This window comes from Eutrigla gurnardus (assembly GCF_963514095.1).
Source record: "Eutrigla gurnardus genome assembly, chromosome: 18".
In the NCBI taxonomy this organism is placed as follows: Eukaryota; Metazoa; Chordata; class Actinopteri; order Perciformes; family Triglidae; genus Eutrigla; species Eutrigla gurnardus.
The window spans coordinates 637,575-650,167 of NC_139929.1; the positions used below are offsets into that span (position 1 = coordinate 637,575).

The following is a 12,593-nucleotide window of genomic DNA, read 5'->3' on the forward strand; positions in this document are numbered from 1 at the left end:
AAATGACAATTAGGCTCGTTTGCTTTGGCTCCATTACGCAAGTCAACCAGGGTGAGGTAAGTGTTCGGTACCAGGATGTAAAGTTACCAACAACAAGTCTACGTGGACTACAACTGTTTTTAGCTTTCGACAACGAAACCAACGTTAGTTTTGGACAACAAACCAAGGTTAGCTTCAGACGACAAAACCAACGTTAGCTTTAGACAACAAACCAACGTTAGCTTCAGATGACAAAACCAACATTAACTTTAGACAACAAACCAACGTTAGCTTTAGAAAACAAATCAACATTAGCTTTAGACAACAAATCAACGTTAGCATTCGACAACAAACCAACGTTAGCTTCAGACGACAAAACCAACGTTAGCTTTAGACAACAAACCAACGTTAGCTTTAGACAACAAACCAACGTTAGCTTCAGATGACAAAACCAACATTAACTTTAGACAACAAACCAACGTTAGCTTTAGAAAACAAATCAACATTAGCTTTAGACAACAAACCAACGTTAGCTTCAGATGACAAAACCAACATTAGCTTTAGACAACAAACCAACGTTAGCTTTAGACAACAAATCAACGTTAGCATTCGACAACAAACCAACGTTAGCTTCAGATGACAAAACCAACGTTACCTTTAGACAACAAACCAACGTTAGCTTTAAGGCGGGTCCACACCGGACCGAAAATCGGCGTCTTTGAGAGAGTCGGCGTCCGTGACATGAGTCTCCTTGGTGTGGTCGCTCGAATCGGCCCACGTCGGCGTTCATTTCAGCCGATTCAAATGTGTAATCCGCCATTCGAGTCGGCCATATTAAGTAGCCCGACTTCATTTACCGACGCGAGTCGGGCAGTCGGTGTGGTGTGGACCCGCCTTTAGACAACAAACCGTTAGCTTTAGACAACAAACCAACGTTAGCTTTAGATGTCAAACCAACGTTAGCTTTAGACCCAAAACCAACGTTAGCTTTAGACGACAAAACCAACGTTAGCTTTAGACGACAAAACCAACGTTAGCTTTAGACAACAAACCAACGTTAGCTTTAGACGACAAAACCAACGTTAACTTTAGACAACAAACCAACGTTAGCTTTAGACAACAAACCAACGTTAGCATTCGACAACAAACCAACGTTAGCTTTAGACCCAAAACCAACGTTAGCTTTAGACGACAAAACCAACGTTAGCTTTAGACGACAAAACCAACGTTAGCTTTAGACGACAAAACCAACGTTAGCTTTAGACAACAAACCAACGTTAGCTTTAGACGACAAAACCAACGTTAGCTTTAGACAACAAACCAACGTTAGCTTCAGACGACAAAACCAACGTTTGCTTTAGACGACAAAACCAACGTTAGCTTTAGACAAAAAATACACCTCAAACAAGTGGAAAACTTCTTGGCAGAATTGAGGAAATGTTATTTTATCTTTACGTTTCTAGATTTTTGAAAGCAATACTTGTACATGAAATACTGCAATACTTCTTACATTTGTTTAACTGATCCTGGAGCTGGAGGCCTGATCCTGGAGCTGGAGGCGGAGCTGATGGACATCATGGCCATAGAGAGCAGGAAGTGGGCGTGGAACAGCAGTCCAGGTACCCCCCCTGCTGGGACCTGAGTGGGCCAGCGAGGACTCTGCTCCGGGTTATGATTAATGCAGATGAAAGAGTATTTTTACATCTATGAGCGAGTGGCGTACCAAGCTGCAGTTTTGCCTTTTTAAGGGCATGAAATGAAATGACTGTTTATCTGAGTGCTATCTTCATCACGGTGAGGCATTCAGGGTCACGTGGGCGAACGTCAACACTGCGTATGAAATATTGGGGAAATAAATATGTTAAAGGGAATCCGGGTCGGTAACAGCCACCTTCTCAGGAATGTTTGATTCCTGACTTCAGCGTCACTCCTCGGCTGCTCTCAGATCAGTTTACTGAAGTTTATAATCACTCCATCTAAACTTCAAAGCAGGGCTGGAAAACACAGCACACTGAAATAAATATGAGCGTGGTATGAATAAATGAAAATAGATCGCTTGTAGTGTACGTTGAGAGTGAAAACATTGCACATTAAAGCGTCAGCTGTGTCGGAGCGACATCACACCAACATCAGTAATTAAAGGCAGAGTGGTGTTGATGAGTCCAACGCCCGAGGAGGAAGCTGCTTCAACGTTCCTCCGATCTTAAACACACCAACATGGAAACACGTCAGTTTGCGTGAATGCTTTCGCCGACGACACGCTCCTTATCGTCTGCAAACACGGCTGGTGCTGCTTTGAGTTCAGCTGCTCCGAGTCTCCGGAGAATCTGGTGTCGCTGAGACGACGCATGTCTCCCTGCAGAAACCGAAATCTAACCTCTTTGTGTCAAAACAACGGAAAGTAAGTTTGGATCCTCATACGACACTGGTTTTGTCGTCTAAAGCTAACGTTGGTTTCGTCGTCTAAAGCTAACGTTGGTTCTGTCCTCTAAAGCTAACGTTGGTTTTTTCGTCTAAAGCTAACGTTGGTTTTGTCGTCTAAAGCTAACGTTGGTTCTGTCCTCTAAAGCTAACGTTGGTTCTGTCCTCTAAAGCTAACGTTGGTTTTGTCGTCTAAAGCTAACGTTGGTTCTGTCGTCTAAAGCTAACGTTGGTTCTGTCCTCTAAAGCTAACGTTGGTTCTGTCCTCTAAAGCTAACGTTGGTTCTGTCGTCTAAAGCTAACGTTGGTTCTGTCCTCTAAAGCTAACGTTGGTTCTGTCCTCTAAAGCTAACGTTGGTTCTGTCGTCTAAAGCTAACGTTGGTTCTGTCGTCTAAAGCTAACGTTGGTTCTGTCCTCTAAAGCTAACGTTGGTTCTGTCCTCTAAAGCTAACGTTGGTTCTGTCCTCTAAAGCTAACGTTGGTTCTGTCCTCTAAAGCTAACGTTGGTTCTGTCGTCTAAAGCTAACGTTGGTTTTGTCGTCTAAAGCTAACGTTGGTTTTGTCGTCTAAAGCTAACGTTGGTTTTGTCGTCTAAAGCTAGCGTTGGTTCTGTCCTCTAAAGCTAACGTTGGTTCTGTCGTCTAAAGCTAACGTTGGTTTTGTCGTCTAAAGCTAACGTTAACTCATGAAGGCGAGGACGTGTCTGCATCAGGCGGCAGGCGTTAAACACTTAAGAGGTCTTTCAGGTTCTGGGTCATGATGTTGGTTCTGACCCGGTGACAGGAACCATGAGGGGGATTTTGGACGAGAGACACTGAGACACAGAGGGAGAGAGGTTAACACAGCTGCAGGCGAGCATTCAGCCTCTTGACTCAGACGTTGCTGCAGCAGTGAGAGTGTTGGAGGTCTTTATTCTGCATGTAGAGTGTGTGTGTGTGTGTGTGTGTGTGTGTGTGTTGGAAGCTGCCCTGAATCACCTCGGATCCTTTGAGGTGTCATAGGTCTGAGTCTGGGAAATGTCCGGGTCCATTAAAGCCTGAAGACGGAGATGTGGGAAAGGAAAACCCGATGTGTGTGTGTGTGTGTGTGTATTCATAAAAACATTCACATTTCCTTTAATTTTCTGCTTTCAAAATAAAAGCTTGATGCATGCTTGATGCGCTCGCATCGTGATGTCACACTATAGTCTGTCTAGAACACCTGGATGTCGTCATGGTGACGTCACTCATTGGTTGGTAGACTACGGTTTTGGAGCCTCGACTTCGGCCACTGTCAATCACCAGGTAGCCCCGCCCTTAAACATCGCCCGCTTTATATTCCATCCATCGTCTACCGCTTATCATGTATTCAGGTAACCAGTCTATCACAGGGAGACATGTAGAGACAGACAGGTAACCAGTCTATCACAGGGAGACATGTAGAGACAGACAGGTAACCAGTCTATCACAGGGCTGACATGTAGAGACAGACAGGTAACCAGTCTATCACAGGGCTGACATGTAGAGACAGACAGGTAACCAGTCTATCACAGGGAGACATGTAGAGACAGACAGGTAACCAGTCTATCACAGGGAGACATGTAGAGACAGACAGGTAACCAGTCTATCACAGGGAGACATGTAGAGACAGACAGGTCTTTGGACTGTGGGAGGAATCCGGAGAACCCAGAGAGAACCCATGCTAACACGGGGAGAACATGCAAACTCCACACAGAAGGATATATTATATATTAATAATAATAATAATATAATTGACTAAATGAACTTCATGTTGGATTGAATGGCTTGAAACACTTTTACATCTTAAGTTGTGTGTATCTGTCTGCAGGTCTGTGACCTTTGACCTCCCCCACCGTGGTGACATCATCGCCTGGTCTGATTGGTGAGTGAGCATCCCGACCACATCACTGAAACTTGAGGTTTCACATTGATGAGGCTCATTATGAACACACATGTGGACACCACTCACAGCGTGTGTGTGTGTGTTAATAAATATCAACACAACCACACACACACACACTCATGGCGACAGAAAACAGCAGTTGTTAAAACATAAACATTAAGATGCGCCTTTGTTGAAACCTGGATTCTGATTGGTCGGTTACACTGTCTACGCTGAAGTGCTTAAACTGTCAGGAGGCAACCTCTGGTTCTGAAGCTCCTTCAAGCTGCATCCTCTCTGCTGGCCACCAGGGGGCGACTCTTCTCTGGTTGTATAGAGGTCTATGAGAAAAGGGTCCTACTTCTCTCTGCTGGCCACCAGGGGGCGACTCCTCTCTGGTTGTATAGAAGTCTATGAGAAAATGGTCCTACTTCTCTCTGCTGGCCACCAGGGGGCGACTCCTCTCTGGTTGTATAGAAGTCTATGAGAAAAGGGTCCTACTTCTCTCTGCTGGCCACCAGGGGGCGACTCCTCTCTGGTTGTATAGAAGTCTATGAGAAAATGGTCCTACTTCTCTCTGCTGACCACCAGGGGGCGACTCCTCTCTGGTTGTATAGAAGTCTATGAGAAAATGGTCCTACTTCTCTCTGCTGGCCACCAGGGGGCGACTCCTCTCTGGTTGTATAGAAGTCTATGAGAAAATGGTCCTACTTCTCTCTGCTGGCCACCAGGGGGCGACTCCTCTCTGGTTGTATAGAAGTCTATGAGAAAAGGGTCCTACTTCTCTCTGCTGGCCACCAGGGGGCGACTCCTCTCTGGTTGTATAGAAGTCTATGAGAAAATGGTCCTACTTCTCTCTGCTGACCACCAGGGGGCGACTCCTCTCTGGTTGTATAGAAGTCTATGAGAAAATGGTCCTACTTCTCTCTGCTGGCCACCAGGGGGCGACTCCTCTCTGGTTGTATAGAAGTCTATGAGAAAATGGTCCTACTTCTCTCTTGATGTATTATCTCAGTAAACATTGTAAACATGAGTTTATGGTCTCAATCTCTAGTTTCAAGTCTTCTTCAATCCAGCATGATGTTCATTTAGTCCATTATGGTCCGTTTAGAGTCCACCAGACCAGAAAGCAGGGGATGCTTTAAGGGGCGGGGCTTTTAAAAATGTAACCCTTCCACAGCGTGTTTTCACTTCATCATGACTTCTGACGTTGAGTCTTTTGAATCTTTCTGTGTCTTTAGTCAACTTTAACAAACTCCATTTCCCATAATCCCTCGAGGCTCACAACCTCCAAATCGGAGAACAAGTCGAGGAGTTGCTTCCTTCGTTTATTTTATTGAGAAAATGGTCCTACTTCTCTCTTGATGTATTATCTCAGTAAACATTGTATCTAAATCTGAACTGCCAAGACGGAGGAAACAACCTCCTCCTCTTCCTCCTCCACCTCTCTCCTCCTCATCCTCCTCCTCACATGCCTTTTAGCAACATCTCTTCCACTCGGAGCAGCGTTAACATGACAAACAGTGACTTCCAGAACCTCCACAAGGAGTTCAATAAGAGGAGGACTGTTTCTTCTCCTCCTCCTTCTTCTCCTCCTCCTCCTTAATGAGGAGCAGAAGGGTCGTTGAGCTCCCACACCTGCAGACAGAAGAAGAAGAAACCAGCCGTCCAGCAGTGAAGGAGAGAGGAAGTGAGAGTGAAGGTAGTTTGAGGTCAGACAGATGGATTAATACCCCTGGCGTCCACTAGATGGAGCAGTCAGCTTCGCCAGTCGTCCCGCCTTCCCAGTAGGAACACTCAGTGAGCTGGAGACTGAAACACCTGAGAACAGGAGAAACAACTATATTTAACACGCTGAGGCCAGTTAGATTTTCTCCCCCTGGACGCCTTAAACTCTCCAGTTCAACCTTCCACCTCAAATCTCAGGCCTCTAAACATCCGACACAAGCAGACTCACTTCCTCCTGCTGAAGGTTTTATTGAGATGTGAATGTGCTTTAAAGACTTCAACCCCCAGAGTTGAAACAAAACCGTGTGTGTGATGTTTTACGCATCCTTTTCCCTAACTTAGTTATCTTTGGAAACTTTAAATAAAGTTCTGTGGTTTTGAACAACGTACTTTTCCAGCCGTGTTGCTGCTTCCTGACTCACAGGTTGGGAGCCACCGGCTCATTTCCACAATACACACTGCGGCGACTCAGAAAGCGGTGACCTCACACGCAGTGATGATGTCACAGCAGAATCCCAGACGTCTGATCAAAGCTGGACGCTTTGGTGTGTAACGCCGCGTCTTCTCCGCTTCCTCTACAGTCACATGTGAGTCCGTCCTGCTAGAGACCACATGTATGACTAGGACGTCATAGTGTCACTAAATCCACCTTAAATACCACGTGTCCCCCTATAGAACCACCTTAAATACCACGCGTCCCCTTTAGAACCCCCCCTGGAAACCCCCCAAAATGTAAAACCACCTGCAGAACCTTGTTAAACGCAACCCGTCAAAATCCCCAGAACCCCTCAAAAGTCCCCTCTGGACCCCTTCAGCATCTCTTTAGATCCCAGCCCTGTACAACATCCATAAGAACCCAGGTGGAAAATTTTAGATCCTTTAGAAAGCCTGAGAACATTTAACTCCCATTTAATCCCTGCAGACAGTTCATGTCCATTGGACCGCCTCCCTTAAACTCAGTCCTTTGTGAATATAGAAAACCCTCCTAGATTTGAGGTCCTCTAGCCTGTGAGAACCCCTCAGACCATCGGAGAACCCATCAGAACCTCCTCTCATAATCCCTCTGAGGCTTCGTTTCTCAATAAAACCAACCGATGACAAACTGAGTCTGTGGTCGACTGCGTGACGGAGGAACATGTGGGCTGATGGGAGATGAAATGAGGTTGTCATGACGATGATGAAGATGATGATTATGGGTGACTGTGACCGTAGATCTCAAACTGACTTGGGGGGGGGTTGAGAGTCCAGATGTTCTCCATCAAAACCAGAAGTCCATCTGCAGGTGACGTTCAGGAACCAGAAGAAATAAACGAAGGAAGCAACTCCTCGACTTGTTCTCCGATTTGGAGGTTGTGAGCCTCGAGGGATTATGGGAAATGGAGTTTGTTAAAGTTGACTAAAGACACAGAAAGATTCAAAAGACTCAACGTCAGACGTCATGATGAAGTGAAAACACGCTGTGGAAGGGTTACATTTTTAAAAGCCCCGCCCTTTAAAGCATCCCCTGCTTTCTGGTCTGGTGGACTCTAAACGGACCATAATGGACTAAATGAACATCATGCTGGATTGAAGAAGACTTGAAACTAGAGATTGAGACCATAAACTCATGTTTACAATGTTTACTGAGATAATACATCAAGAGAGAAGTAGGACCATTTTCTCATAGACTTCTATACAACCAGAGAGGAGTCGCCCCCTGGTGGCCAGCAGAGAGAAGTAGGACCATTTTCTCATAGACTTCTATACAACCAGAGAGGAGTCGCCCCCTGGTGGCCAGCAGAGAGAAGTAGGACCATTTTCTCATAGACTTCTATACAACCAGAGAGGAGTCGCCCCCTGGTGGCCAGCAGAGAGGAGTAGGACCATTTTCTCATAGACTTCTATACAACCAGAGAGGAGTCGCCCCCTGGTGGCCAGCAGAGAGGAGTAGGACCATTTTCTCATAGACTTCTATACAACCAGAGAGGAGTCGCCCCCTGATGGCCAGCAGAGAGAAGTAGGACCATTTTCTCATAGACTTCTATACAACCAGAGAGGAGTCGCCCTCTGGTGGCCAGCAGAGAGAAGTAGGACCATTTTCTCATAGACTTCTATACAACCAGAGAGGAGTCGCCCTCTGGTGGCCAGCAGAGAGAAGTAGGACCATTTTCTCATAGACTTCTATACAACCAGAGAGGAGTCGCCCCCTGATGGCCAGCGGGGAGGATGCAGCTTGAAGGACCTCCAGAACCAGAGGTTGCCTCCTGGTTCTGGTCTGTGTGAGTCTGACCTGGATGGGGATCTCCTGCTCATCCTGAAGTCCCCCGGCCACGACGAGACCGCACAGTCATGAACCGTGATGTCATGTTGACTGCAACCAGACTAAACAGATCCAGACCGTCAGACAGACTGATAGACAGTCATTCACAGCCGAACGTGGGAGGGAGGGAGGAATCCCAGCTCTGAACACAGGGAGGGAGGGAGGGAGGGAGGGAGGGAGAAATAAATAAAGAAGGAGAGGTAAAAGTTGGAAGTGCTGTGAGTCACGGAGCCAGATGGGAGGAGACTGGAGTGGAAGGAGAGGGATGGAGGGAGGAGGGGGAGGAGGTATAATTATGGTATGAGGCTGCCAGGGCGAGCGAGAAGCAAGAGGGAGGGAAAGACAGAGGAGAGAGAGAGAGAGAGACAGAGAGAGAGAGTGTCCAGCCCACTCCGGTAAAACCATTCAACTGGTGAGCATTCAACACACACAGAGGGAGGCTGAGAGAGAGGAAGTCCTCGGCTGGATAACTTCTTCTCCTCCATCATCTCAGACTTTCTTCTTCTTCCTTTCTTTGTGACGCCTCCACACTTTACGGCCATCTGTCCCCACAAACAGATCAGGATTACTCATTTTCTCACTCGCTCGCTTTTTTCCTTTTTCTTTTTTTTGTCTCTCGTTTCTTTGCAGCTTTTTTTCCCTCCGTTTTCGCAGGTGGAGCCGAAGTTCAGCGTCCGAACTTCTGAGAGGAGACAAAGACAGTGAGCGGGCGAGCGAGAGAGAGAGAGGGACTCCGGTTGTTGAGTTTTTTTACACAGAACCGACTCAGGCAGCATCACCAAATCCAGCCAATCAGGTGCCGTCATGTCAGTGTTGCCTCTGCTCAGCTGGAGCGTCCTGCTGCTGGTCCAGAGCGCCGGCTCGTCCTCGCCGCCGCCGCTCTCTCTGAGCGTCCATCCTCAGCACCAGCAGCCGCCGGACGCCACCGCCCACTGCCCCTCCTGTGCCCTGGCCAGGATGAGGAGGAACGAGGTGGGGGGGGTGGAAGCCACCACGGCGGCAGAGGAGGACGCCACGGCGGCAGGACACGAGCAGCAGCAGCAGGAGGAGGAGGAGGCGCAGCAGGACGTGGTGGAGGCGGTGAAGAGGCACATCCTCAACATGCTGCACCTGCAAGCCCGGCCCAACATCACGCGGCCCGTGCCGCGCGCCGCGCTCCTCAACGCCCTGCGCAAGCTCCATGTGGGGCGCGTGGCGGAGGACGGCAGCGTGCAGATCGAGGGGGGGGAGGAGGAGGCGCGAGGGCGGGGAGGCCGGCGAGGAGGAGGAGGAGGAGTGGCGGCGGCCGTGGCGGCGGCTCGGTCAGGAGACGGCGGCGACGCACAGGAGACGACGGAGATCATCACCTTCGCCGAGGCTGGTGAGTACGCACCGCTCAGTGTGTGTGTGTGTGAGTGAGTGTGTAAGTGTGTGTGTGTGTGTGTGTGTGTGTGTGTGTGTGTGTGTGTGTGTGTGTGTGTGTGTGTGTGTGTGTGTGTGAAAGAGTGCGTGTGTGTGAGTGAGTGTGTGTGTGTGTGTGAAAGAGTGCGTGTGTGTGAGTGAGTGTGTGTGTGTGTGAAAGAGTGCGTGTGTGTCCACCTGCTTAATTCCACCTGCGTACTCACTCCGCCGAACCCAACACACACACACACACACACACACACACACACACACACACACACACACACACCTCTGTAATCACCTCCTGCTGTTTTCAAAGAATACCTCATTATCTACTTAAAGTCAATCAGTGTGTGTGTGTGTGTGTGTGTGCATATTTGTGTGTGTGTGTGTGTGTGTTCTCTGACAGACGGTAGCAACAGAGTGAGTCCGAGTCCAACAGAGAGAAAAGAGGAACAATAAAACCTCACAGAGTCAAACAGGCGTCTTTTATTAGTATTAATAATAATAATAATAATAATAATGATTATAATGATGATTATTATTATTATGATTAATAATAATATATTTTAACACCTTTCATCACTGAACCTCACACTTCGCTGTTCTAAGAAAACCTCATATGTCCAGGTTGGAGTCTTCTCTCCTCCCGTCGTTTCAAAGAAACTCTTTTATTTTGAAACACTCGATCAGTTTCCTGGCTGTGATTGACAGCTGGAAGGTCGGGGATCAATAACACTGATCGATGTGATTAGGACTCATATATAGTGTTTATGATTCACGTTTTTTAAATGATTTTACATTTGCAACTGCAGCCGATCACAAAGCCGAATCATTGGTCACCTGTGAGCCAGCCGTGTGGGCGGGGCCATGTGGGTGTGGGCGGGGGCGTGGCCGTGTGGGCGGGGCCATGTGGGCAGGGTTGTGGGGTCCGGACCGTGCGTGGGACAGTTACAGTGGCAGAAAACACCTTATTGTACTTTGAATTTAGCGACGTCACGAACCACGCTAGCGACTCACGTGACTTAAGACGTTGCAGCTCGCGTGACTAGCGACACTTGCGACTAACGAGACTAACGACATGTCGTGTTTCCGGGGATGAAGAGGCTACAAACGAGCTAAAAGAAGCTACGAGGCCATGTGTTCTATTTCCGACTGAAGCGCTGCTTCCTGCCGGTGGACCCCCGTTGTTCCGCTCAGAGGAACCGGACCGCCGTGAGAATACTTCGCATCCAGCCAACCCTGCGCTTTGTCAGGAGGAAGTGATGCGTTCAGGGACCTCAGTAATTATTTTGGGTGACGGAGAAGTCGGAGCGGAGGGACGGCTGGATTCTTGGCGGAGACAAGTGTCATCCTCCGTTTAGCAGCTCGGACACAATAAGTATCTGTCCGCCGGCTTCCCTCCAGCAGCTCGTCCTGGTTAGATTCCTGTCCTCGTCCCCGTTTGTCCCCCGTCTCGTCTCCCCTCACACACAGAGGACAATTAGGCTAATTGAACCTAATTGAACACCTCATTAGCGACATTCCAGGGTCCACTTTGATCCTGCTCTCTGCTGGTCTCTGTAACCTCCGTCTACCCTTCGCTCTCTGCCAGACAGGATGAACCGCTCATTGTTGGGTCTATTCTGGTGGGCCGGTCTGTCTGGGGGATTCGAACCGGCCACCCTGCCGTCAGTGGTGCGTTCGCTGTCTCCCAGAGAGGAAACTCTAATTAGCTGGTTTTTGTGCGTTCATGACGTGTGAATCCCCCGGCGGCTCGTTTGTCTTTGATGTGCGACTGCCGGCAGAGACTCCAGACCTGGTCTCGTGGGGTCCAGACCTGGTCTCGTGGGGTCCAGACCTGGTCTCGTGGGGTCCAGACCTGGTCCCGTGGGGTCCAGACCTGGTCTCGTGGGGTCCAGACCTGGTCCCGTGGGGTCCAGACCTGGTCTTGTGGGGTCCAGACCTGGTCCCGTGGGGTCCAGACCTGGTCTTGTGGGGTCCAGACCTGGTCTCGTGGGGTCCAGACCTGGTCTTGTCGGGTCCAGACATGGTGTCGTGGGGTCCAGACCTGGTCTCGTCGGGTCCAGACCTGGTCCCGTGGGGTCCAGACCTGGTCCTGTCTGGTCCTGGGGGACTCCAGAGATACTGGTCCTGCTGGGGGACTCCAGAGATACTGGTCCCACTCCTCCAGAGATACTGGTCCTGCTGGGGGACTCCAGAGATACTGGTCCTGCTGGAGGACTCCTCCAGAGATACTGGTCCTGCTGGGGGACTCCAGAGATACTGGTCCTACTGGGGGACTCCTCCAGAGATACTGGTCCTGCTGGGGGACTCCTCCAGAGATACTGGTCCTGCTGGGGGACTCCTCCCGAGATACTGGTCCTACTCTTCCAGAGATACTGGTCCTGCTGGGGGACTCCTCCAGAGATACTGGTCCTACTCCTCCAGAGATACTGGTCCTGCTGGGGGACTCCTCCAGAGATACTGGTCCTACTCCTCCAGAGATACTGGTCCTGCTGGGGGACTCCTCCAGAGATACTGGTCCTACTCCTCCAGAGATACTGGTCCTGCTGGGGGACTCCTCCAGAGATACTGGTCCTACTCCTCCAGAGATACTGGTCCTGCTGGGGGACTCCTCCAGAGATACTGGTCCTACTCCTCCAGAGATACTGGTCCTGCTGGGGGACTCCTCCAGAGATACTGGTCCTACTCCTCCAGAGATACTGGTCCTGCTGGGGGACTCCTCCAGAGATACTGGTCCTACTCCTCCAGAGATACTGGTCCTGCTGGGGGACTCCTCCAGAGATACTGGTCCTACTCCTCCAGAGATACTGGTCCTGCTGGGGGACTCCCAGTTCACTAAATACCATTATGTGCGGCAGGAAGTCGTTCTTCGGCGGCGCGATCAGAAGAGAACCTTGT

General features: G+C 49.3%; 1 protein-coding gene across 2 annotated transcripts in view; it reads left to right on the forward strand.

The window, feature by feature from the left end:
* Positions 1-1,511: 1,511 nt before the first annotated feature.
* inhbaa (inhibin subunit beta Aa) overlaps positions 1,512-12,593 on the forward strand; it is an 18,753-nt gene continuing 7,671 nt past the window's right edge. Inside the window, exons 1-2 of one of the 2 annotated variants that reach the window (XM_084034176.1) lie at positions 1,512-1,598; positions 8,964-9,669. In XM_084034176.1, the coding sequence (XP_083890302.1) occupies positions 9,114-9,669 (556 nt within the window). In that variant the 5' untranslated portion in view covers positions 1,512-1,598; positions 8,964-9,113. Of the gene's footprint in view, positions 1,599-8,701; positions 9,670-12,593 lie in introns of those variants that run through there. The other variant, XR_014598861.1, reaches the window with a different exon arrangement.